We start from the raw sequence: 27,373 nt of genomic DNA, 5'->3' as shown, positions 1-27,373 counted from the left end.
AGCCAGCTTTCCCAGGCCCTGAACGGGTTGTCAGACAGAGCCAAGGAAGCAAAAGAGTTCCTGGTCCAACTCCGCAACATGGTGCAGCAAATCCAGGTACTGTGTCTCCTGGCCGAGGAACAGCCCCTTCCCACGGGGATGAGCTGCTCTCAGCAATCCTCTGCCCCATCTCCCTGGCTTGATTTGGTGGGTGCTATCCCAAAGGGGCCCACAATCAGCACCTGCCTTTCCATATTACCCCCTACAGCCCTCCCAAAAACTGCTGCTCCCAAAGCTGCCTGTGTCATGGAGTGAGCAGCAAGACCCCAGCCCTTCCCATTTCTGCCATAGGCAGATGCAAGGATGTGGCAGCATGGACCAAACCTGTTCCTCACCTGCCACCACCCCATTTGCCTTGAGCCAAAGGCGTAAGCACCCCATGGGCTAATGGTATGGATTTGTGTTTTGCAGTGGTGCAGCTGCACATATAAAAATGGCCCATATGGTATCATAAAAAAAATCAGGTTTCCCAGTTGCAGTGGAGATGTGCCCTGGGCTGTGATGCACTGCTCTGACCCACAGGAGAACAGCGTGGAGTTCGAGGCCTGCCTGGTGGCCCAGTGTGACGCCCTCATCGACGCCCTCAACAGAAGGAAAGCCCAGCTGCTGTCCCGAGTCAACAAGGAGCACGAGCACAAGCTGAAGGTGAGCCCCTATCCGCCGGCTGAGCTGGTCAGAGAGCTTTCTGCAGGGTTGGCACCAAATGGGGACGAGGACCGTGATGCTGTTTGTTGGGGTGAAGCACTGCAGGAGGAGTGGGGAGGTCACTGGAAAGCCACTCTTCTTGCTTTTCACGTTAGCTGAATTCCATTTCGCTGCAGATGCCCAGCCCGCTCCCAGCGTCATGGGCCCTGAGCAAAGTGCTGCTTCATCCAGGTGGTGATTTCCCACTGAATTACCCCTTACTGGGCCAAATAGTAGTCGTTAGGTCAGCAGAGCCATGTTTGCAGCATCCACAGGCTGGAAAAGGACCTTGTTCGTGCCCCATGTTGCTTCCAAGCTACTAGCGTGATCCTGCAGGATGCTGAGTGCCTGTAACTTCTGCTGGCTTCAGCTGAAGTCCTGGAGCACTTGGTATCATGAGACGCCAATTTTGTCATCAGGCAGGAGCAGGAATTGCTCTATTTTCTGTGCTTGGTGAGCACCTCATGGCCTCAGGGTGATGGCTGCACCGAGAGGTGAACTGTTGGCACTGGGGGAGTTGAGATGCAGCTCTAGACGTGAACGTTGAGGTCAGCTGTGAGAACGGGCTCCTGGCTTGTGTCGTTCCTGCAGTCACTACACCGTGTCTTTTCAGCTGGTTTGGGGCTGAGGAGGGAAGCAAAGGGCCAAATCTCACCGGGGACCGGTGGAGCGGGTGTAACAGTGCCCAGTATCAGTTGGACAAGGTAGTTGCACCCTGGCCATCACCGATACGGGCCAGCTGAGGCATTTGACATCACTTCGTGCTTCCAGGGTCACTCTTCCAAGGGCATTTCAGTGCTTGGGCTAGAAACATCTGGCTCCACTTGCATCCCCCCTGGTCTTGCTTTGGGCCATCCAGGAGGTTCCCAAAGGGATTCCTGCACCTGCCTAAAATGAGGGAGGATGCCATCAGTCTCCGGTCTGCCTGCAGACGATGGGTACCGCAACACAAGGCTTGTGAGCGTTTCCATCGGGAGATGGACAATAGCAGCTTTGTGGGACCAAGCCCAGCATCAGTGCTCGGTGTCTGACAATAAAGCGCAACTCCAAACAGGCATGCCACGTCACCAGCCTGTCTTCTAGTCGCAGAGAGGACCCCCGCTTTTTTTTCTCTTCCCTTTCAGAGCATGGTTAATTAAATTCTCATAAAACCGGGCAACATAAAGCAATTTCCCTGCTCAGCACAACGCACGGAGGCCTTTCACTTTTTGGCCGGAGGAGGGGAACTGCATCCCACTACTTGCTCTTACTGTATTGCCTGTCCCCCCAGCATCTGCACACATACATCCCACCCCCATCCACCCTCGTTACCAGCCTGGCTTTGTCATTAGGTGGGCCTAGCCCTTAAAAGAAGAAAGAGCCCCTGGGTTTCAGTCTGGACTCTGTTAAAATCAGCCTTCGAGCCTCTCTGAAGGACCTCCTGAAGGACCAAGCTCTCGCAGCTCCACACGCACTGTGGGAAGGGAGCTGCACGGGCAGGAAGGGCTCCGTGGCGCTGCGTGCTCCAGCAGATGTGGCACACGAGCCTGCATCCCGTTATCAGTAGCATCACAGCAGCTGGTGTTTAAAATCCAGAAGCTGCTCCCCCCTACTCTGCAGCCCGTGGAGTGTCGGTCAGATTTTTAGCCTGAAATTATTTGATTTTCCCTTTCAATTCTTGGGGGGGATGGCGGGGAAGTAGGTAATAAATGCAGCTGTGCTGCCTTGGCCTTAACCTTGTATAGGGAGAGTCATGCATGCAACACTGACCCACCCGAGTGCCAGTTGGGGTCTTGCACTCTGAGATTTGCCTCCCAGGGTTTCAGCATGGTCAGGCTGGGACACACAGCCTTGGCACACAGCCCGGGTGAACGCACATCCTTCCCCTCTGGCTTGGGGACAGGGACAGAGAGGGTCTTGCCTGCTTTCACAATCTGCAGACAGGACAGGGGGTTTAGGAGAGTGTCTTTAGGTACCTCCCTGCTGTCCTCCTTGTGCACGCACAGGGTCCCCAAGCCACACCAGGCCACCAAGGCGAGCGTTCACCACCAACCCTGCAGCCTGGTCTCCTGCACCCCTACCCCCCTGGCACTGCTGTTGTCCCCATGTGCTCTGTCACCCCAGGGAAGGGGCTGCCCAGGTCATCACCGCGTGGGGCAGTTTCCCCTTTGCCCCCTCCAAGGAACCCAAACAAAGGAAACAGCCTTTAGGACAAGAAGAAACGACCTCCAGTTGCACCAGGAGAGGTTTAGATTGGATATTGGGAAAAATTTCTTCACCGAAAGGGTTGTCAAGCCTTGGAACAGGCTGTCCAGGGAAGGGGACATCCCCTTGAGTCACCATCCCTGGAGGTATTTAAAAGACGTGTGGATGTTGTGCTTAGGGACATGGTTTAGTGGTGCTAGGTTAACGATTGGACTTGATGATCTTAAAGGTCTTTTCCAACTTAAATGATTCTAAGATTCTATGAAAGGCAGCACCTGCAGCTCCAGCTGGGCACGGGCTGTGCTGGCCTCGCTCAAAGGGTCAGGGGAATGCGACGAGACATGAAAGGGGAGCAGCATTGTGCCTGGAGCAGCTGCGTCCCAACGGGACGTCCTGAGGCTGGGGCTGGCTAGGGGGGATAACAAAGCCCCCAGCTTTCTCCCCGACGCTCTGGAGCGCTGGAGGCGTTGCAGATGGAGCAGGAATCCTTCCAGGGTGTCAGGAAGGATGGTGTGCAGGGTGTGAGACTGTGCAGCAGAGGGGCCACCTCCCCACCTCCGCCTGCCCCGTCCGCAGCAGCACGCTGCATGCTCGGCACCATCTCTTCCTACAGGTGCCCTGGCACGCACTTTGCACTGAATTTGGACCCATGGTGGGTCCAGCTGCAGGGGCTTGTCCTGGTTAATGTTCCTATTAGGGCAGGACAACATTAGCTGCTGGCTTGCAGTGATAGCTTCACCCCTTCCCATAGGAGACCAGTCCAGAGCATTCTAGCCTGGTCTGCATGTCCACTTGCCACTGCCATGTCCCCAGAGCAAGTCAGCTGAGGAGGAGATGAACAGGTAGATTGACCAGTGAGACTTAGCTGTGCCACCCAGGAGCCCTTTCAGTTCCAAACTAGTTGCTCCGGCAGCCAGCATGGAGCTGCGGCGCCTGGGCTGCAGCCGATCTCTCCATGGGCTGCCCCTCCTGCCTGCTGGGAGGTTGGCCATCACGGCACGGTATGGCAGCGTGTGAGCAAGGAGGAGAGGCACGGAGGGACAGAGCCTGCCGGCTGGCACGGTGCCACAGGTGCCTTTCACCGGAGAGCCCAAGTTCCCATTCCCATGCGGTGCCCGGAGTTGGGCTTGGCTTGGCTTCAGGACTGACCTACTTCAGCTTGACACATATTTCGTGGAGGCAGCACAAATCCAGGTTTGCCTGTGGGCCAACACTAATTGCTCCAGAGGGGGAGAGGTTTGGGAGGAAATGAACTTGGAAGGGATGTTTCCCTGCCTTTCCCCAACCTCCCCCTACACTTGGATTCAGGTTAAGAACCCGGGCTTTAAAAAATAACATCTGGAGGAGCAGTGGGGCCACGTGCCCACTCCACCTCCAGGACAGACCTCCTTGTCTGTCCTACTCCTCATTGCTTGCCTGGTTTTCAAAGGACCAGTATGATCTTCCCCAAGGGAAGATGGCCCACAGCATGGGCCAGTTTGAGCAGGGGATGTAGAGGCTTCCCTACAGTGTTGTCCCAGGAGGAAATCTCTCCTTAGTCCACAGTACACATGGACTGAGCTCTGTGTGCACCTCCTTTAAGCTCTCGGCAGTGTGGTGGACAGTTCTGACCTTCTTCTGGCCTTCAGGTCATGGGGTGCCTTTGCTCTGTGATTTCGCCATGGTGCTTTGGCTGCAGAGCCCTTGCAGGCAAACAGCGGTTGTCACGTTCCCCAGAGGAGCTGATTATATAGGAAATGCTCACCAAGGGCTCCTGTCCGTAGCGCTAGATCTCCAGAAATGAATTGCTGGTCCATGATCCTTCTTCAGGGGTTACAGTCAGGATTTTCCAGGAAGCCCAAGGGAACTTGGTGTCCCCCATTGGATTAGGTCACTGGTGATCAGGACTGGTGTGAAAGGATGAGAAACAGGACAGAAGCACAGGTTTGGTTTCCTGTACTGTACCATTTCTGTACGGAAACACCAGACAGGACACACAGGTCAGATAAGCTCATCACGAGATGCGTTATTTCCCGAAGATGCAGATACCGCTGCTTTCCCTTACAAATCCTTCCATACTCTGCGCTATTTTCCCCCTGCCATGGTGTCTGAGCACCTTGGGAAAGTCATTGGCACCAAGAGCTGGGCACTGAGAAGCTCTGCAGAGCTGTGATCACGTTGCCGTGGATGCCTCTGGTTTTCTGATGTGCCTCAAGCTTTCCACTTGTTTTGTTGAAGAGCTGGATCAAGTCTGTCCTCTGTAGCGTCTGTCCATGTGCCATGTTCTCCAGTGGCTCTGCACTGGAGACCAGGTCTCCATATTGCACCTTCCCATGCTTGCTGGGACCTTTGATCAAAACGGGCTTGTGCAAGCCTCCAGGACGTGCCACCGCCAGCATCGCACGGGGTTGTTAACGCAGCAGCTTTGCTTTTCCCAGCTCTGTCCTGAGCCTCCTCTCCCAGTAGCAAGAGGCAAGTCACCATGGAAACATCCACCTGAAAATGCTCTGCTCAGAGGATGCGTGGCTATGGGATTCAGCACAATCAGACCATCAGGATCTGTCCCGGGGATTTTTCCATCTGGGATTTTTCCGTCTGGGTTTGCAGCGCTGTGACGAAGCACAGCAGCGCTGCTCCCCATAACATCACCCTCCATCCCCACAGCCGGGCAGGTGACCGTAACCCAGCCACGGTGTGCCCAGGGTGAGGAGGCTCCGTGTCCTCCATGTGACGTCCCCAGCAGGACTCGTCCCGGTTGCTGAGGAGCCAAGGTTCAAATGAGGTTGAGTGCCTTGAAAACGGGTTATCTAGCCAAGTACTAAAAAGAGGAGGAAGGTGAGGAAGACATTTAAGTAGAGATGAGTGCAGATGTTATTGCCTTCTAGGAGCTGTATTAAAATGTAAATTATAGTTAATGTCATCTTACAGGGAAGAAAAGCTCTTGAAATAAATTTCCTATTTTAAGGTAGTAGTGAACTGCTGTGAGTGCACAGCAGAAGTCCTTTTTATAGGCTGTAATTAGCAGCCAGGTTGTGGCTGTTGCCTCCTTCGGCATCTAAAGGGAAAAAAAGGCGTTTGATAAAAACGATGACAAACAAAATGTATGGAGCTGCCCAAATCCTCTCACCAGCTGAGCCGTTAGCCTTTTCCCAGAAGATACCACCATTCAGTGAGGTGTGTTACCCACATAGTTTCAGGAGAGGTTTGTAAACTGTCTACCTCCTTGCAGAATTCATGGCAGCCTGGTTTTCATGGCGACCTGGTGAATACTGCAAGCCTTTTGAGGCCTCCTGAGGCTGCCCCTCAGCCCAGCCCAGCCTCATTTGCTTGCATGAGTCAAAGGCTTCCAAATTCTGCTTTCAGCTCTCTTCATCGAAATACTCTTCATTACTGGGGTAACAGGGAGCTGAGGTACCCCAGGGAGTGGAAATCCCTGATGCATGAGGAGAACCACAGGATGCTTAAGGACATACGGAAAACTTGCGGGCTTCACTGGCCTCACTGGGTTTAGACTGTGCCTTCAAAGGTATGGGAGATGTTTATGTCTTATTTTTAAAACCTTTCATTTCCCCAATCAAAGCGACACATGGAGTCTCAGTGTTCCTGTCTACGTCCCATTTCTCTTGTGGAACGCAGAAGCTGTAAAGCCACGAAGCCCCACTAGGTCCCAACCAAAGATCCCTCATCTTGCCTTCAAAACAGTTTGTTGGTGGTGAAGGGAAGTGTGGATTTCTGCTGTCGGCTTGCCTGCTGTGTAGATGCAGCAATTAAACTGCTGTTTCATGCTTTAGTTCTCCAGACGAATAGGTGTTTGAGCCCCAAAGGGGATCACAGAGTTACAAAAGGGCAGGATTGCTGGGGCTAAAGATGTGGGCTGGGACAGAGCCACAGCCGCTGCTTTGGGCGCAGTTTCTGAGCACCTAGAGCAGGCTGCTTCCAGTCAGGGTTTGAATGTCTCCAAGGCTGGAGACTCCACAGCCTCTGTTCTGGTCTCTGACTACCTTTATGGGAAAAAAAAGCTTTTACTTATGTTTAAATGCAATTTTTTGTATCTCAGTTTGCACCCACTTGCATAAAGATTTACGTAGCCTCAATGGCAGCCTGCAGGAAGCACTTCCACTCCAGACCAGACCTTTATTAGCAGGATAATCTGCGAGGAAGCTCGGTAGTTACTCAGCCTGGAGCTGCCTGGCGCTGGCCTCACCTCACCCTGCTGCCGGGGAGCGGGCAGGGTAGAGGGGCAAAGCCGGGGCTGACATCTCCGTGCCCCAGCTCCCTCCTCCCAGACAATGCCAAGAAGCCCTGCAGGTCTCACGCTGACACCGGAGTAGTGGGGGCAGGTCCCCTTGCCTCACCGGTAACCCCATCTCTTGGCCAAGCGGGTGCCAGGGGAGCCAGCCGCCTGTCCAGGGCTGTCCTGGGACACCGTGCCTGTCTTCAGCGAGCAAATGCTGTTTCTTGGAGGCTCATGTCTGGCTGGCGGTAGCAGATGGCAATTCTGCTGGTAATGCTTTGAAAGCATCTACTCGGGCAGAGAGAGGCTCACAAATTCATTATCCTGGGCAAACCAGACAGCGATTTAAGCTGCAAAGATGATAAGAAGATTGTTTTACCAATCCCATCTTTGCTGTCTTCCTGGCGGCATGTGCATTTCCCCGGAGAGGGGTCTCACATGAAAGAAGGAGGCTGCTTTTCTGGGCGTTCAGGGTGTGAATACCACTTGTCCATCTGCAGCCCAGCAGGCCGGGGATGCAAAACCTTGCTCTGGCTCGGTAGTTGGAGTCAGGATATGCTCAAACAGCAAGGTTAGAGCCTGCAGGCTCGGCTTATCTCACACTCAGTGGTAACACCACGGCCTGTGGCTGAGAGACCCTACATCTGTACGGCCAACAACCCCTGCAAGAGCAGAACAACCCCCCAACACCCTCTCTCTGGGCAGAAGAGATCAAATTAATGCAAGGGGCTGCTTTGCGTTGCATGGCAGGGGCTGCAGGTTGCTGCAAGGCTTTGCATCCCCACTGCACCTTCTGGATCCCACCCTGAAGGACTGACCATCCCCATGGAGAAAGGAAGTCCAGCAGTTTGCCCACGCTTTCAGAAGAGGTCAGCATAGAATTTCAGATCTCCAGGACTAGCTGCTGCCTCTGCTCCATCACAGCAGATCCATTCCAGTGCACTCAAGTGTTGGAAACTGGCGCTGAACAAAGTCTTCCCTCTGATGACAGCATTTGAGGCCAAAACTGGTGTGTGCCTATCACGCTGCTCCCTAGCCCCGTCTCAGAGCGATCCAGCATCTCTGCAAGCCTCTGTACACACGTCTTGGTCCGGAGGAGCAATATGGGAGCTCCCCCTGCTGCCTTGTCCGCCCTGCACATGGGGTGCGCTGGCTGCAGCCCTCTCCCCAGCACCCGGGCTTGCTCCGGCCTCCCTCTGCCACAGGCTGGAAACATCAGGCTGGGATTTCTAAAAGCCATCTCAGGGGTGGCTCTGCAAGCAGCAACTCCCTGAAAAAGCAGGAGCTGGCTAGGAGAGCGCTTCATAGCATTTCACAAAGCAGGTATGTTGTCCCAAGTTACAGGCGTGGTGATTCTTTTCTTCCTGTTAGGTGATTAAGTAGAGGTGATTAAATTACAATTAAGCAACACATGATGTGATTGATTGCCCTGCAGGAGTCATCAGCCCCCCTTAACATCCAGGTTCATTCACTGCAGGAGGCTGACATGTGCTTCGTTTCACCTCCCCGTCCCTCGGGCCATAGGGATGCTCACAGGAGGAGGTGCTCCTCAGCCCAGGGTGGTCATTCGAGCGCTGCTGTGCCTATGGAGCGGTGGGCATTCACCGACTGCGGTGCTGAGGACACAACTGTGCTTTCAGAAATGTTAATCGCTGCTTATTGCAGTCTTTTCCATCACACTGCAGCTGCAGATGCTGATGCAAAGTCTTTACTGTCTGTAACATCCTGAATAGCTGCAGTCTCTAGAGCTGCATAGCTTTGTTCAGTCCTAGTGAAGAACTTTACACAGCTTTAAAGCTCTTCCAGACAAAAAAAAAAAAAAAAAAATCTGCCATGGGCACATTCCTCTAAAGCATAAAATCTCTCTTTGTGAGCCGCTCTGCCAATCTCCCATCCACCACCAGGTGCATCTGTTCTGCTAAAGAAATCCCACTGACGTCGGGTGCAGACGTGCACTGTCTCCTTCTGCGGGGATTCAGCGTGGCTGAGCACCTCGTAGTTGCTCTGAGGGACCAGCCGACCTTCAAATACACCCTTGTGCTATCGGAGCCCCAACCCCGTCCTCCCTGCTGTGTTTCAGGGAAGGTCAGCAGAGCCCGCAGGCACTGGCCAAACCACACGCTTGGTTGTACTCCACTGCTGGGATGCTGAAACACGTTCCCCTGGGGAAACCATCCATGGGTGCAAGAAGACGTGCTTTAGCGTGCAGCCTGGGCAGCCCCAGGCAGAGCTTAGCATGCTGTAGGGAGCCCTGCCACAAGGCGTGCAGGATTTATGTCCTCTCACTGGCACACCTCTCCCTCTGAGCTCATCCCCAGACTCCCGCTGCAGCAGGTGGAGAAAATGAGGCAATTCTGCAGCGTGGTCCATCTCAGCTGATGCGCAGATGAGCATCACAAACAGATTATTAGTCAGAGCTGAAGCTGGGGGAGGTGGTGCATTCGTTCCTCTTGGAAATACCAAAATACCAGGCTCGATCCTCACCCGGGGCGGTTGGGTGCAGCCTGGCTCCGCGCCGAGGATGGATAGGGCGGCCCCATGGAGGCTGCAGCAGCAGCTGTGTATCTATGGAGGTAGGCATTTGCTTTGCATGGAGTTCATAAGCTGTGATTTGGAAGCTGTCTTAATTAAAGACAGAGCAAGGAACTGCCCTACTGCTTTGCATAATTACATGGATTAATAATTTTGAGCTAAACAAGGCTTCTTGTTCACCAGGTTTTCAGAGATCTGGAATTCAGTGTATGAGTCTTCGCCAATTCTGCCTTTTTCTCTTTCCTTGAGTCTTTGTCTCCCTTCACGTTGCCCTGACCCTGTCCCTGAGCCCACGCAGCACCGAAGCCCGTTTGCTCCCCGTCTCCCAAAACCCCGCAGTTCCGAGCAACGCTGTTCTCCTTGTCCCATTGCAGGTGGTGCGAGACCAGATTTCTCACTGCACGGTCAAGCTGCGCCAGACCACGGGCCTGATGGAGTACTGCCTGGAGGTCATCAAGGAGAACGACCCCAGCGGCTTCCTGCAGGTTGGTGTGGAGCTGCTCACGTCTGGGCTACGAGGGGAGAGGGAAAGGCATTGCACAGACGAGGGCCATGGGGTAATGCAGCAGAGTTGGGGTAGTTACACCAAGGATGATGTCCCCAGCTTTTCCAGCAATAAAATCAAGGGCTAACCTTTCATCACCCCCAAGTCGCAGCAGGACAGAAGCAGAACCAGGCCAGGGATATTTCCTACTCTGACTGGAGGAATAGAGGGTTGCAGCAGACGAGGGTGTATCTCTGGAGCAGTGATTATAACGTGCTGTCCCATGGTTCTCCAGCAAGAGACAGACATACAGCACTTGAGAACTGCATCCCACCGTTCATTCCTGGACTGGTCCCTTTGGTACTAGACCCTGCCTTTAAAATAGTCCCCGAAGCTCCTGGGGTCCCTCTGCCAATCTGAGCCTACAGCAAAGGGTGATGCTAGAAACCACGTGTGATGTCCCAGCCTTTGGCAGTCAGGGACAGAAGTGGCAGCCTGGGAGGCGCAGGGAAGGTGGAGAGCAGGGTAGGGACAAGGCACAGCACGCAGCCCAGGTGGCCCTCGGTAGCTGAGGCTGCTCCTTGCCACCAGATCTCCGACGCTCTCATCAGGAGAGTGCACTTAACCGAGGACCAGTGGGGAAAGGGGACGCTCACACCCCGGATGACCACGGACTTCGACCTGAACCTTGACAACGCCCCTCTGCTGCAGTCCATCCACCAGCTCGACTTTGTGCAGATGAAAGGTAAGAATATTTCCAGTGCCTTTCAAAAGCCTGTCTCTGCTCATGCCGAGTGCTTCCATGCAACTCATCACAGGGAAGGGGCAGCAGAGGACAGTTTCTCATCTTCTCCTGGCAAGATTGGGCACCCCAGACTCAGTTATGCCTGTTCCTGTGTATTTTGCACCCCTGGGGCAGCCATCTGCTTCCCTGTCTCCGATCCCTGGGCAGCTGTGTGCAAGATCAGGTGCCGGGAGCTTGGTTTTGCCTGGCAGTGCTTTAGAAAGTGCTCTGCGGTGCCAGGAGAGCCAGGCTGGTCTCTGCTCAGCTGGTGGAGGTTGGGACCAGGGCCTTGGGAGCAGCCCAAGGCACTTCCCAAACCTCTGCTCACACACGCTGGCTTGCTCAGTGCTCAGCAGCATCTGGCATGGGCCAGCTAGCGAGCTGTCTGCTGCGGGCAGCCGCCTTGTGCCTCCAAACACAAAGGCACAAAGAGCCACGCCACTTAGCTTGGGGTCTTTCCTCCCTCCCTTCTCCTCCCTGTTGTTTTAGACCTTCATTTCAATTTTAATTTCCTCCTCATTCTCCGTTCCCTCTGTGCTCACTCTCCCGTACCACGGAGAGCCGCTGTATTTGCATCGCTTTGCAGGAAGCAGAGAGCCGCTGCAACCTGTGAGCAATTTGCGACTTGCTAAGCCCTGGGAAGCTGACAGAAGATGCAAATGGACTGTGACGCGGGGAACTCGGGAGGACATTGAACATAGGCCTGTACCTTCAGCTGGTGCAAATGAGCTACCTGCAGGAAAGGCCACCAGCTGCGGGTCTGGCATGGCTCTTCATTGCCATCACGGCCGGATTTCCTGACTCTGGAGCCATTTGCACACACTGGCGTTTCTCAGCGGTCAGACGCAGGAAGGCTGTTGACCACGCGCTTCCTTTGTAACGATAACGAGTGTCTTCAAATAATGGCCCTGCTGGTATTTGCTGCAGTGAGAGGGGTGCATTGGGCATGGCTGCTGGGAGCGCTTGTCGTTGCTCATCGTTAGCCAGGCCGTTAATTTGAAGTGTCAGTAACATTTTTTGACAGTGAGGGGAGCCAAACCCAGTGAGGGCTTGATTACTGTTTTGCTTACACACAAGTTGTGGAGACATTTGCGTGTTCCTGCCCTCCCTTCTTTCAGTTTAGCCCAGAGGGTTATTTTTAATTAATAAAAGCAAATCTGCTGCTAGTTTAGCTGCCCGCCCTCCTCTGTGGAGGCAGGGCAGAGCTGACATAGGCTGTCCTCCCGTCTCACCCTCACTGTGGAAATAAGTTGATGTTTTGTACACTTTGCAGAAGGTTGGGTTTAGATCCCAAACATATTGCAGCACCAGGGGAGGCAGGGCACCAGAGGGTTATTTTTAATTAATAAAAGCAAATCTGCTGCTAGTTTAGCTGCCCGCCCTCCTCTGTGGAGGCAGGGCAGAGCTGACATAGGCTGTCCTCCCGTCTCACCCTCACTGTGGAAATAAGTTGATGTTTTGTACACTTTGCAGAAGGTTGGGTTTAGATCCCAAACATATTGCAGCACCAGGGGAGGCAGAGCAACACCAGAGGTCTTGATAAAGAGCAGAGGTGAGCAATAGGTACAGGGCATCCTGCATCCATTGCCAGCACATGCTGGGCATGAGCAGCATCCCTTCTGCTATATTAGCTGTAACACGAGGTCTTTCTCCACTCGGTTTCCTGCTGAGGATCCGACCCAGGAGGTAGAGTTGTCACAGAGGGAGATGGTGAATGGTGAACCTTTGCCAGCGAGTCCGTCTTTTCTCTCCCAGGCATCCGTGGCTCCTCCACATCTTGTCTGGATTCTCCATGTCTTTTTTTCGCTGGCTCTTGTCAGACTTTGGGCAGTGAGGATGAGGATGGAGGACGAGTAGCTCTGTTGAGAGGAGGTTTGGGAGGACTTTCCCTGGCCAGGGCATGGGATGCCTCAGTGGACATCACCTTTCCCTGTTGTGCTGTCACCCCGCCATGCTTTGCAGAGCAGAAGTGGGCTGCATTACACACCTGCAGATGCCCAAATACAGCAGCTGGAGCAGAAAAAGCCCTGACAGTCCGTTATGTCCCCTATGTAGCTGATGGGAGGCTATAGGGTGTACAGCCTCCCGGCTTCAGTTCCAACGGCATGAAGAGGCTGAGGACAGGGACTGTCTGGTGCCTGTTTGGAGACCTCTCTGAAATGTGCTTGTGCCTCTTGTGCCTCCCCAGGAGGTGTTCAGCAACAAGAGCTGTTTGAGCTGGCAGAGGGAGCAGACCTGGGGGTCCCACGGGAAGCCCCGGAGCGGGTGCTCTGCTTGGGACAGCGTGGAAGGACGCTGAGCCTTTTTGGCAGGTCAAGGGCTATCATTCCCTAGCACTAAACAGAATCGTTGAGAGACGCTCATCTCTTCACCAAGTCTTGCAGTTCATGCGATTGCCTCCCCTTTCAGGCCAGGCTCTACCATGGCAGAAAGATCAGGCGCTCTCTATTCTGCAGGGCCCGAGGTTCGTCTCTGCTGCTCCAGCACCACTTGTTTTGTTGCAGTGAATTTGTGTGGTGGAAAAGTGAAGCAACGCTTGCTGCTGGGTTGTAGATAAGGTCAGGCCCACGGCTGCAGCCAGCTCTGCAGAGTGTGTCTGGGAGTGCGTCCCAGGTTTGGGACCCAGCTGCTGTGAAGAGTCCAGGCAGTTCTATACCAGGTATATTGTTGCGCTGCCGTATTTCATCAAAATTCATTAGAAAACAGAAAGAAAGCAGAGAAGCTCTGGGGAAACCTCAGCTTCACCAGGTTGCGGGGTGGAGGAGTTCAGTGGAGCTTGTTTGGAGAACGGTCCTTTCTGCTTCCTCCCCACCTCAGACCCGTGAGATTGCAGTTACATCCCTTGTGCCGTGCTGGCTTCCAAGGCAATAAATGCATCCTCCATGCTCCAGCTGAAACGTGCATGCCGCGACTATCCCCCCCCTCCTCCTCTGTGGTGCTAGCAGCCAGGGTTACACTAATTTGTGTTTAGTTTCCTCCCCAGTGCCGGCCCCCCCGATCCTGCAGCTAGAGGAGTGTTGCACCCACAACAACAGTGCCACCTTGTCCTGGAAGCAGCCCCCCTTGTCGACGGTGCAGGTGGAAGGCTACATCCTGGAGCTCGATGACGGCAACGGTGGCCAGTTCAGGGTAGGTGCTCGGAGCACGAAGCCAGTCCCGGCGGCAAGGGTGTTGCTCCTGGTTCCAGTATTGCCCTGCCATGAAGTGACCAAAGAGTTCCCCAGACTTTTTGCAAGTCCCCTCCTTCCCTGGAAACATGAGATTTGCTGCTGGGGTGCCCAGGGAAGCCAACAGTGCAGACAAGCTGCGGCCTCTTTCGGGGTGCAAGGTTATTTGAGGGGGTGGAAATACCTTTCCAGTGACCAATATGACTTGCAAAGAACACGTTTGAAGCTCCGTCTTTTTAGGTTGCTAAATATTTCTTGTAAGGTATGCTAATTGCCATGAAAGACTCATGGTTTGCCAGCTGCCAGCAAGCAGAGGTGTTTAAGGCCTGAGGGCTTTTAAATTGCTGTAATTACACAATTAAAATATGATTTTTCTCTGATCTGACACGCTGATAATTATCCTGGCGTGTTCACATCCACCGAGAGCAGGCGCAGGAACCAGCCCATCGCATTTTCTGAATTTATCCACAAGAAACACAGGCAGGCAGGAGCCAGAGCAGAGTGGAGGCAGAAGAGGGGTGATGCAGGTGGGATCTGGAGAGAAAAGGGAGCAGGAGGCTGGGTGTGGGGAGGCCAAGGCTCAGCCCAGCCACCCCGGCAAGGTGAGGGCAATTCCCCAGCACGCCAGTCTTCTCTCCTCCCACCAGCAGTGGGAAGGGGCTTGGATGTACGTGGTGTTCCTGCCGCTGGGATTATAGAGGGCTGCTCCAGTTGACGGGACACAGCTGGTGCCACGAAGGGGAATGTCGCTGGCTTCTCAAATCACTGAGTCATTGTCCTGCCCGAAAGCAGCGAGTTGACCAACCGTGTCAGGCAGCGATTTGCCCAGTGAGCTGGGAGTGCCGACTGTCGTACAGGTGACAGTTCCTGCCAAGAGCAGGTCAGTGTGTAGCCCAGCCTGTACCTCCCACACCAACAGGCAGGAGAGACTGGGACGGTGTCCTGAGGCAAGAGGACTCTGCCTTTGGGCATCAAGCCACAAAGGGACTCCTTGCAGTGATCCTGGGGTGGTGAAGCGGGAGCTGTGCTCTCTCAAGGGGTTCTGGCTGCAGCAGAGCTCTGTGGGGATACTGGAGCCCAGGTAGATCAGGGCCACCTTAGCGTCCCATCACCGATCTCACTCGGTTCATTAGGACACCTACATTGTGCTCCTTGACCCCAAGCACTGACTCGTCGCTGTTCCCAGGTCCCCTGCGGCTTGGGCTGCTCCCAGCCCTGGTCAGGGTCTCGGGTGGGGTGGAAGTCATCACCTCTGCTCTGCAGTGCAGGGGAGCGTGTGGGCACCCCTATAAGCTCTGAGAACGTGCACCCACCTGCGAGGAAAGGGGCCAGATTCAAGCGTTGGCTCTGGAAACAGCAGCACCCCATCACCTCGGGCAGCAAAGTGCAGCAGGCTCTGGAGTGGGGGCAAGGCAGCGAAGCTTTACCACACGGGCGAGCTGCCTATGCAGAGCCTCCATCTGCTCCATGAAGGGCAGCAAACAGGGCTTTGTCTTGGGATCTGCTAAATACAAGTCAATGTTTTGTGAGACGTGTTTTGGTAGCCCGTAGGCCTGTTCACTGCTGTCTCTGCTCACACAGCTCCATTCCTCTGAGCAGGGCTGCGGCAGTAGAAACCAGTGAGTCAGCGCCCGTTCAGTGTGATCACCTTGTTTTCTTTCAAGGAATGCTTTGATCCTGCCACCCAAGAGCATGGAAAATTGTTTTCTGCAAGGATGTTTCTGTGTCCTGGGCTCGATCTGTATAAATTCCTCTCTCTGGCAGAGCTCTTCCAGGATTCAGTGAGAGCTTGGCTGGGATTGATGCCTTATGACTTGGTTGTATAAGAGTAACATATCCTTCTCCTGCAGAAACTGATTTTATGGCGCAGTATTGCCAAGGAACAAATCATAGGGCCATTTTGCTCTGCTTTAGCTATATCCAGTGCTCATAAGTCTGCCCCAGATAGCAGAGCATGGCTGAACCCTGTGCGTCACGACCACCGGGAGCTGTTCTCCCACCCCTGGGACTCCATGGTCTGGGCACTAATTGTGCTTGCTTTGCAGGAGGTGTACGTGGGCAAGGAGACCATGTGCACGGTGGACGGGCTTCACTTCAACAGCACGTACAGCGCACGTGTCAAAGCCTTCAACAAAACAGGAGTCAGCCCGTACAGCAAGACCCTGGTTCTCCAGACATCTGAGGGTAAGGCAATGCAACAGCTCCTGCCCCACGCACTCGGACACTGCTCACACGCATGTTTGGGGCCCGTCCAGCCCACCCAAGCTTAGCATTGCAATACAGGGAAACACTCCACTGGTCCTCCAGTATCTCAGCAATCATTGCAGGAAAGCCAGCACCAACGGGAGGAGGAAAGGTTATGTCAGGAACCTTGAACAATGCCCGAATTTCTTTCGCACCCCTTTCCTTTGCAGAAGATGTTCTTTGGGGAGGTACAGTGAGAGGCATCCCGCAGAGACGTATTTAAAATTTGGTTGCAGCAGCATTTCTATTACACAAAAGGAAGCTCAGATGTTTTCATTAATTCCATTTAAAACAACACAACACTGTCAACATTGCTCCTGAGACACTAAGGGCTGTGCATGGCTGCACAACGCCATAACCGCACGATGTCTCCTCCAGCCCCTGGCAGTGCACAACAGAGAGCAGAGGGACCGTGGAGCCGCACGGGTGTCCTTGCCGACCCTCGGGGTGCTCAGCCAGCCTCGCTGGCATCGTCTGCATCACCCCCGCACCGGCAGGCGCTCAGTTAGAATATTAAACACTCCCTTGCAGGTTGCAGAGGAGTCTTCCCGCCTGACGTTTAAGTACATTTGTCACACCAGGCACTTAATCCGTCGTGGAAAATTGGCTTGCTTCTGACATGCAGGTGGAGAGTCGTAAGGCTAGCTCCGAGAAATGAGGTGGGAGTCAGAAGCAGTGGGCGATGCAACAGTGAAGGGAGGAATTAGCTCCCACCAGCACGTCTGTCGCCCCGTAGCCTTGCTGCCAGGCAAGAAACCCCTCCTTGGGAATTTTCCACACTCGGTGGAATCCGTTTTCTGTACTCCCAGACTAAAATCTGTCTTTTCCAAGCCATGTGAAGATTTGTTTCGCAGCAGCATTGCCAGACCTGGCTGGCAGCTGGCTCGAGAGCAGCAGCGCGTTCCTGCAACCCCAGCTGCTGCCGGCAGACAGTCTGGGATCAGAAGGGAACCCACACAGCTCGTGGGGCTGCCGGTGAGGCAGAAGGAGGGTGAGATCCTTCTTGCCACAGAGCACCTCTGGTGGCTTTGAGCAAGGAGAAAAAAGGGTTTTCTGCTGAAAACTGATTTACAGATAGAAGCAGAGCAAGGCTACGCAGAGCGTTTTCACTTGCTTGCCTGCACTCATCTGCAGGAGATAACTGTTGCAGCTCAGAAAGAGCATGTGCCAGGTTTGAATGCATGGGCAGGACAGGTTGGCGAGGAACGGGACTTGAATGTGGCAGAGAGAGAGTGGAGAGCAAACCTGTGACAAACCCTTCTCATACAAGAGGCAAAAAACTCAAATCATAGGCCACAAAGGCTTTGGCACATCCGCCCGAGAGCTGTGTGCGTGTTTGCAAAACTGGCACCAGCGTCAAGGAAGCTGCAGCGTTCCTCTGGAGATCCAGGGACGGGACAACCGGGATCCAGCCCCACGCTGGGGTGGCCAGGACTGCTCTCAAAGCCTGAAGGTCAACAGTTCTCACCCACTTCATTACCCAGCTTCACCAGCCTTTGCAGGAGACAGCAGAGCTCTGGCTTCTTGTCACGTTTGTGTCTCATAAGACCCGTTTGAGACACAGTTTCCTAGCCAAAACCGCTTGGGCTTTAAGATGTCCCAACCAGGAGTTTGCAGGGTTCCCCCTATGATCTTTCCAGCTCTGCTTTCCTCTCATAGGTGTTTTCACTGTCAAGCCAAGCTCGCCTATTGCGCAACTCCAAAATACGAAGAAACCTGGGAGAAAATAGCCGTTCATGGTCCCAGCAGGCCAGGCTCTACTTGGGGCTGGTGCCTTGGTCTGTGCCAGCAAATAGACGTTTCACTCTTCTGAGCATCAGATGAAAGTTTCCTGCATTCAGCCTTTTCACTGAATGGGCTTTTGCATTTGTTATTCCAGCACAAAAGAAAGAGGGAGAAAAAGTCAAATGGGCCTGGAGCATCTTCTGCTCTTAGAGGCCATCTAAGCTTTTTGGACTCAAAGTGAAATAAATTACATCCGTGTGCAGCTTCTGGATATCCGAGTGACTTGTTGAATAGAGCCGCCTTGCACATCGCAGCTCTCAGTTAGACTTTTATTTCTGGCCTTTACAACAGCATCAGGCCTTTAAGTGCTATTTTGTCTGAAGTAGGTTTAGCTTTCCCCTTCAGCCATGCTCTGCAGCTTGCTGCAAAGTGTTTGTGCGGGAAGAGGGGAAAAAAGAAGAGACTGGCTTGATATGAAAAGAACATCTCTCTGAACATGGCTGTCCTGCTATAAGTGGTTATGAGAAATTCTGCGTAGAGGGTGTTATTTAAAAGCTGGCTTCTAGTCCTAGAACACAAGATCCTTATCCACAGCCTATGGAAGTTAACTGGAGTTATTCTTCTTCCCTCATTGAGCAGTGAAATGGGCTGTAGAGGCTAGTGGGGAGTAAAATGTCTCACAGGGTCTCGGCATCTGAAGAGAAAAAGGATGGGAAGAGGGTAAAATTGTGTCTGGGCCTCTGCAGGCATGCCTCTGTGGTCCTGCCCAGCCGAACAGCCAAGGTGAGCCAGCCAGCATCAACGGGAATGTCCCATGGGAAGTCGGCACACATGCAAGCCTACAGCAAGGTGCAGAGCACCTTCCCAGCCTGTGGTATGGCACGTCTTCTGCTCATCCCGAAGGAACTATGTTTTCCAGCTGAGGAAATGGCAGTTCACTCTTTGAAGTTGGTGCTTGGTGCCACCAGCAGGGCGAGGTGGCTCCTGGCTGGGAGAAGGTCTTTGCCCCAAGCCCTTCCCACATGCTGGGCCCTCTGGGGCTTCCCAGGGATGAAGATCCTCATCATCAGCACAGCCAAAAAGCAGCAGGGGTCCTTGCCTTGAACTGTGTCCTCTCCCTACCTAATGTCAGGCTATTTCACAGCAGCCCTAGGAGTATCTCTTGCCCTGTCACGTCTTAGCCAGTGCCTCCCAGGACCAGCACTGCAGGCTCCAAGGCACTGCGGTGTGGGGCCTGGCGTAACCTCTCTGTTTCTCCAGCACCTGCATGAAGTTCAGGCTTGGAAAGCAGTCTGGAAGAAAGTTTGCAAGGTGACCCTGTCCTTAGGCACAGACATCTTACAAAGCTTGGCCGGTGACAGCACTGCTCGGCTGCCCTCGCCTCCAGGAGACCTCAGGTCTCCCCCCAGCCTGCTCTTCTCTGGGCTGGGCAGTCCCAGCTCTCTTGGTCTTTCCTCATCCAGCAGATTTTCCAACCTCTGGCCAGTCTCCTGCTGACTTTGGGACCCAGTCTGTTTTCCTCCTGGCACTTTCCCATTTTCACCCTACCCATAGCGTGTGGTTCCTTTCTGTATTCACGGCTGCAGCAAGAGCTGTCTCGGAAGAGGCCTTGCAGAAGCCCCTGGCTCTGGTCTGCTGGTCATGGTGGGATGCAAACGACTGCTCCCAGGAACAGGCACCTAACACACGGTGGCAAGGAACAGAGGAGGAGACCTCCCAGTTGCAGTGGGATTAGAGTCTGCAGGTGGGCTGGCTGCTGGGCTGCTTTTCTCTACGAGGATTTCTGAGATGGCTTCCGAGTCCCCCCAGTGTTCTTTCTTTCCATGGGCTGTCCAGCAAGCTGGATGACGGGATGAAGGACCAACTCACCCCAGGTGCAGGTGGAGAAGAGGAGCTCGGCAGTGCTGGAGGGGACTGTCCCTGCCTGCTCCCCAGGCCCAGATCTGCTCTCCCAGCTGGTGCAGAGGTTCGACCTCTCTCCTGCCAAAACCTGCTGCTCCATTCTCACTGTTCCCCAGGTCTCTTTGACTGCCCACACCTCAGCCCTTCCACTGGGCTGCTTCATGCCTTCAGCCACGCTCTCCTGCATGGGCCACCTGTGCTGCCTGCAGCCGTGCACGGGGAGCCAGCGCGAGGGAACGGCCGTGTCTCCTCTCCCCCTTCTCTCAGCTGCTCTGAGCCTCCAGTTTTAGGCATGGCTGCAGAGTTTCAAGGCAAGCCTGGTTTGGACTTCTTGTCTCTTTGGTGAGACACAAGCCTAGGAACAGAGGATCAGGGAGGAACACCTGGCTTGTCACACCCTGTGCCCTGCTGTCCCCTCTCCCGGGTCCCCAAACTTGGCCGACTCTGCCAACACCATGAGCAGCCGCTCCCGACTGCCTCTGCCACCCACCTGAGCTGGGGATGTGGCAAAGGGTCTTGGGCACCACCCGAGAGCCCTTTTCCAGCCTAGTCAAGCACCAGAAGCTTTCCTCTTCTTTCAAGCCCAGTTCCTCATCTGGGGCCCAACTTTAAGTTCCTCACCAGCCATGGAGTGACCCTCAGCAGCAACCAGGGCTTTTTAACCAGCAGCTTTTGGAAAGGGGTGAACAACACAAGGGGAGATACACTGCAAGGAGCTATAGGAACATAAGGTGCTAGTTAGGGAGAGCCATGAGCCTGGCTACTCTTGGTAGTAGTTCCTCTCACTCTTGGTAGATGTTAGAGGGCACATCCCTCCCCAACCTTGAGCTATGTTTATTGACCTGTTGTGCAATAATTTATTTAACCCGTGTCTGAACCTACTGACACTCTTTGCTTCCACAGCCTCACGCAGCAGCAAGTTGCAGAAGTTACAATCCACTGTGCAAAGAAACGCTTCCTTCTATCTGTTTTAACATGATTTCCAGCTCAATCCGTATTTACAGCTGAGACAGGAAGGCTGAGGATACAGGGTCCGGGAGTTTGTCTGATTTGAGTGCGTGGAGGATGGTGGATCCTACATTTTCATGCTAACATATCCCTTGACAAGGCTAGGGAAGAAATTGCAGGAGGTGACCGTTTGTGGTAGCGGGGAATGGAAACCAAAGACCCAAGAAGTTCCCTCTACTCTGACATTTTGCTGTGAATCACATGAGTTAAATTCTTACTGTAAGGCTCAGATGTGTTTTGACAGGTACAAAGGGATACCAGGAACACAACATCCCGAACAACCTTTGAGTAAGGTGGGTGCTTGGTGGTACTTAGGGTTATATAGCTTAGTACAGCCCTGCAAAATGCCTTTCAGCGTTACCAAACGACTAGCTTTTATGCCAGTAATTACTGTGCACAAAAAGGTATGAGATTTATTGAAGAACGATGGGAAGGGTGCATGGTAACTTGTGAATTTTTTTAGGTGCATTACTGTGAAGAGGTGCAGGACTCACTTTAAAGAAAAGCGTATTGAGTTTGTCATGATGACATGGGAACATTTTGGAAGATGAAAATATCTTTATTGCCGATACTGTCAGAGGCAAGGCTTTCCTGAAGGGTCTCGCTGGGTTGCACAGCACCAGACATTTCTGCTCCACGCATCATACGCACACTCGCTGCAGCAAAGCAGGGTCCGTGCGTGCCGAAGTGTCTGTGTTCTGGTCCGAGGTCTGTCTCGGGCGATGGAGTGACACCGTCAAGCAGACCTGATTTCTGATCTCTAGTTTGCATTGATCTTACATTTAGACACGCAGTCAGAAGAACAGACCCTCCCTTTTCCAGTGCCTTTGGAAAGATCGCAGCTTCGTAGAATGAGTCCTTTCTCCTCCACCCTTAATCTACAACCCAGCTTTCCGGGGAGATCCTACTTTGAGCTAAGATCTTCGGCCCACCAGCTGAGCTTGCATTCTTCTTTACAGTCCCTGAATTCAGCCGGTGAGCTGAGTGCCTCTGGCATTTCCTCTTGGTCTGTGCTTCTGGGCATCTCCAAAGTATTTGTTCGTTTTGTTCCGTTGTGTTTGTTTTTCCCATGACATGCGGATGGCAGGGGGAACTCTTTCTGTTTGTCAGTGGCCTGCTCCTGCCGCGGAGGGACAGTGGCGTAGTTCTCGTGGTGTGTTCATCTGTACGTACCAGCATGGGTAGTTTTAGGCGTGGGGTGACAGAGCAGCACAGTAACTCCTTACGTGGGTGCTGTTCTTGGCTGAACCATTTCACACAGCCAGCCGGCAGAGCAGATCCCTCATGTCTAGTTTGTATTGATCTTATGTCTAGGGCCAGTAGAAGAACAGACCCTCCCTGGGAGAAACCGGTGGGGACATCTCGATGGTTTGCTTTCCCTATACAACTGGAAAACGCAGCCTCTGCTGTGAGATTTGTTCTGTGAAATTAGTTTGCTCAATTAAATCTAGACCCCTCTTAAGAAAGAAGCAAGTCTAGATGGAAGTAAGGTCTAGCTAAGGCCAGACCCCTTGCAGTTTGGCTTTTTAAGACCCTGAAGATGTGGGCTCTCGTCTGCTCAGCTTTGAGCACTGGGCTCGGCTTTTGCAAAACCAGACGTGATCGTATCGAAGTCTTGTTTTCTGCAGAGCAGAGGAAACCACTCCTGTGATACCTTGCTCGTCTGGCAGCACCCACAAGCAGTTTGCTTGCCTCCTTGCGCCCGGTCCTCGCGGGCTGTGGTGGGACGTAGGCAGTACAGGCAGAATGAGTGACGGTATCGGGCAGCCAGCGAAGGAGCCGCAGGCACAGTGCATCTCTCGGAGCTGTTTTCTAACCAGTCTTTGCACATCTTCCGTTGCTAAAGATCCTGGGCCCTGATTCTTCCGCCACTCTGGATTTACACCAGTCCATGGGCTCCAACGGAGTAATTCACTGCTTTCTCTGGTGTAAGCCCAGGAAGAATGGGGGCCCCTGATTGTTTAATTTCCATCCCATAACCTGGAATGAGGAATGCTGCAGCATGACCCTTGCCAGAATAACCGGCGGCCTTGCAACTTTCTTTTCTTTGTGCTTTTTATGTTTTTTTTCTCATCGTACCGCTGTGCGTTAATGGCTTGAACTCTGTTTTGTTATGGACGTTTCTTACTTTGTGCCCAGTGTACCGAGATCCACTGCGATGGCCGTGAGCAATACTTGTGTGTGCAGTACGGACCTCTGCAGCCGCGGTCTGGGGTGGTGGGGCAGGGCAAAACGGGGTCCGGAATGTGCCCATGTGTCCCTGCTGTTTTGCACTGAAGTGAACTTGTATCGCAGTGATGCACAGAGACCTTGAAAACCACTCTTTGAATAGGGGCACGGGGCGCGATTCATTAAAACAGCCTCGGGAGGTGCTGCTTGGCAGTCACCATGGAGCGCAACTGCGGCCAGATGCTTTCCCACCAACATGCAGGGTGAAAAGCCTGCTTCCTTGCCAGAGGAGAGGTGAAAACCAGTCACACAGCAAGACAGGGTTTTCCTTAAAATCCAGCACCCGTCACAAATGCCCTCCCGTGCAGTGCCAACGTGGGGCTTTATGTTGCCCTCTCCTCCTGGCGAGGACGAGCTCCTGGATCAGGACAAGCTCCCGGATCAGTCCCCGGCTGCAGTCCGGCTCCCAGGAGGTGTTTGCAGTCAGCAGTCACGCACAGCCCAGTCACGGGAGGATGAAGGGCATCCCAACACGTCCTGCCTGTGCAGCTGCAGTCGAAGCCACAGCCTGATGCCCTTTGGGTGCTAGCGGGGGTCTGAGGTCAGGCATCTGCCCCCAGGGACCCCCTCTCCTGCTCTGCTCCTGCCCAGACCGTACACACGGCAGGGGAGGCAGCCGGGAGAGCTCGGTGGTCCCTATTCACTGGACACACCAGTAGCTGCTCTTCTTTCATCAGTCCCTGTCCTCCGAGGAGTGGGTGACTTTTTTAAATGATTCAACTGAGGGTCAATCTAAAGAACACTTACCAAACGGCTAAGATATTCTGCCACGGCTAACATTTCCTGCCCCTTTTCTGGAGGAAAGTCCAATGATTTGGCATCCCGAGCAGGTAGCAATCAGACCTGATGCTCTTGAAGGCTGTGATGGGATCTGGCAATGAAAGAGCAGATACTCCACACTTCCCAGAGGTGAGACTCACCAAAACAGCCAGCAGTCCGCACTCAAACTCACGGGTGGTATTTGCGACCCCTCTCCATGCTCTCTGGCTTTTAATGAATCAGGCCTCCCGTGGCTGGCTGGATGCTTATTTAAAGGTTAAATGCTCATGAGTGTTTTTCAGGCGGTTGTTGTTTCTTAGCTGTGATGTGTGAAATGTAGTATCTCTTTATAGGATGCAATTTTGAGACACAAGGGACGCCGTACTCTCAATTAGGCAAGTATATTTATTACAATTAACTGGCACCTACTCCATGTTGCTCGTCCTTTTTTCTTTTTTTTTTTTTTTAAATCTTTAACTTTTCTTTGGCGAGTGAGCAGCATTTCTCGTGCATACCCTGCTTGCAGGGTGCTCTCGGATGTCATGGCAGTAGGCAAATTTGGAGGAGGAATGGTCACTGCCATATGATGTAAAGGCATTTTAAGTTTTCCCCCATACGATTTTGAAGAGAAGCCTGAAGTTGGTGCTCTGGAAGTGGCCCTGTAATTAAGAACTGATCCTCCTGCTCAAAGCAATACGTATTCCAGTTCATTAAGGGTGCTTGAACATGGGCCAAATGCCAAGGAGGTGATTAGCCCCTCTGCAGCTAATTGGAGCAAGTGCTCGTTGTAGCTGGGTGCCTGTCCCATGCAGACTGCCTCCCCCCGGGGCTGCAGCACTCAGCAAGGTCAGGCCCGTTCATTCCCTCAGGAGAAGGAGCCCCGTGCCCAGCCCGGCGGGATTCCCTCCTCGGGCAGCTCGCATACCATGCCGGCCAGCCTACACGCGCTGGCAGCCCGAGCCCCTCCTCATTCCATCTCTCCCCCACTTTTATGCAAAACGCTGAAAGGTCCGTGCGCTCGCTGGAGAAGCAGGCAAGCAGAAATTGTTTCTCGTTCCTTTCTTTACCCAACTTCGTGTGCTGTTTTCTCTCCTGCATGCCTTTCCTTGGGAATGACCACAGTTGACATTAAAAAAATGGTGGCAGGTACGAAATCACCTCCGTCAAGTTGCAAAACTGGGGCACCCGCGTGCATGTGAGCTGTCTTGTGAAATGATCCAATAAATCAATGAATAAATCTCACCGGAGTGTTTTATTTTTCAAGCCGTATTTACTCCTGCAGGCGTGAGAGTGTTTTGTGGATGTGTCAGTTCACATTTCGGTGACCGCTGGAGAAAACCACCTGGGGAACCGGGCTGGTGGCTTGTGAACCCCGTGCCTCTGTCTTGTCGAGGACGTGACACTGTATCTGTTAGATTTGCAGTATCCGAGTCCCGTGCATTTAAACCAGCAGCCATACCGAGTCGTCGAGGTTTTCAGGCATTTTCCAGCCTTCCCATGAGCTAGCTCTTGTCGTACGTGTGGCCGGTTGCTCTGCAGGGAGGTTTCTCGGTGTGACGTAGCATCTCTGTCAATGTAGATCTTTGTATGTGCTTTTGGTTCCCAGGACTGCCAGCCCTCAAATACACACACAGTTTATCTGCTGATCCTCAGTCCCCTTCCCACGCTGGGCCTGACCCTGCAAACTGTTGCTTGCATGAGTAACCCTTAGTCGTAAGAGTAAGTTACGTTAGCTAGAGCCTGGAGACCTGGCCAGGATCGCACGTCTCCTTCTGCTAGGACCAAGTTTTAGGAGATCGTGAGGATCCTGCGAGCTGAGACAGACAGACGGTGGGAAGGGATGGAGACAGACAAGCACTGGGGAGCAGCAAGAGCAAAACTCCTCTGAGTCCCAGCCATAAAACCTCAGCCACGCTGGCAGGCTGCAGCTGCACAAGCTCCAAGCATCCCTCCACGGTGGAAGGTGCCCTCCGTGAGCCAGCAGCCCCCGCCGCTGTGCAGCTCCCTGCCTGCTTCTTGGTGCCACATGGGTGGGCAGCAGCCCGAGCCCCCGCCGTGCCGTCGTGCTACGTGTCACCCCTGCATGCAGCATGCGCTGTTTAGTGTCCGCTCCACGTGGCTCGGTCACTGATGGCCGTGCTCCCGCCAGACTAACCTGCTGTTGTTTGTGTATTCCAGTTGCTTGGTTTTCTTTCGATCCTGCCTCTGCCCACGCTGACATCATCTTTTCTAATGACAACCTGACTGTCACCTGCAACAGCTATGATGACAGGGTTGTGCTGGGGAAAACGGGCTTTTCCAAAGGGCTCCATTACTGGGAGCTGTCAATCGATCGTTACGATAACCACCCTGACCCGGCCTTTGGTGTGGCACGCATTGATGTCCTGAAGGATGCCATGCTGGGCAAGGACGACAAGGCCTGGGCCATGTACGTGGACAATAACCGGAGCTGGTTCATGCACAACAATTCGCACACCAACAGGTACGTAGTCTTCCTCCCAGAGACCGCAGCCCAATCTCAGCCCAAGTAAGAGCCTGTGGCTTTTCCAGTGGCACCTACAGGCGCCCACGGGAAGGGTGACATCGCTCCTCATCGCCTCTATTAGAGAACGTGCCCTTGCCCCAAGCGAAGGACAGTCCCTGCCTCCCTGGTTCTGCCTTGCTCCAATATTCCTGCCCTGCCTACTGCGACTCTTTCCGTGCTGGCTCTTCCCCCGAGCATGCACGGCACCACTCCTGGGTAGCATCCCCTTCCCGTTAACACCCAAAGCCTTGCAACTCGTGCAACAAGAAAATAGCGTTTGCCTTTATCCCTGGGCCACAGCTATTGCTCGCTTTCCCCACAGGACAGTGGGGTTGGGGGCTTTGAAGCTTGCGGTAGTTTGGGGAAAGGCTGGTGTCACCTTCCTGCAGCCTCAAGGGCCGTTCCCTGATGGGTCAGCAGGTTTTGAAGTGGCCTCTGCAGCTTTGCACCCCAGGTCCACTTGCTTTCCCCCATGGTTGTGTTGCTGTGGCTGCTCTGGTAGGTAGCTTTGCCCTCAGGGACATCATGGCAAGTGGAGAGCACCTCTGCGGGAGGCTTGAGGAGGAGGTGCCCAGGGACTCGCGAGCGTGGCTGGGATGGGTGCAGGTCATGGCCTGGCTCCTGGGCAAGCTGTGAAGTTCAGCGTCATCAGCCGTTGAAGTCTATGGCCTGAACCGTGAGGCAGAAGGGACATTAAGCCACAGAGATGTTCTGATCTTCTTGCCCCTGCAGAACCGAGGGTGGGATAACGAAAGGCGCCACGGTGGGAGTGCTGCTGGATTTGACCAGGAGGACCTTGACGTTCTCCATCAACGAGGACCAGCAAGGGCCTGTCGCCTTCGAGAACCTGGAGGGCCTCTTCTTCCCCGCGGTCAGCCTCAACAGGAACGTGCAG

The 27,373-nt window shown here is 53.7% G+C and overlaps 1 protein-coding gene across 1 annotated transcript; it reads left to right on the top strand.

Annotated features, from left to right (window-relative positions):
• Positions 1-27,373, top strand: TRIM9 (tripartite motif containing 9; the record flags this gene model as incomplete). The annotated part of the gene is made up of 8 exons (XM_009573278.1): positions 1-96; positions 562-684; positions 10,027-10,137; positions 10,728-10,881; positions 13,904-14,049; positions 16,133-16,271; positions 26,133-26,436; positions 27,211-27,373. Coding segments are annotated over 8 exons (1,236 nt in total), but the record flags the coding sequence as incomplete, so codon positions are not given.

This window comes from Fulmarus glacialis, unplaced genomic scaffold (assembly GCF_000690835.1).
Source record: "Fulmarus glacialis isolate BGI_N327 unplaced genomic scaffold, ASM69083v1 scaffold1762, whole genome shotgun sequence".
In the NCBI taxonomy this organism is placed as follows: domain Eukaryota; kingdom Metazoa; phylum Chordata; class Aves; order Procellariiformes; family Procellariidae; genus Fulmarus; species Fulmarus glacialis.
The sequence above is the reverse complement of the archived record's forward strand: the minus strand, read 5'-3'. Positions and strand labels throughout refer to the sequence as shown.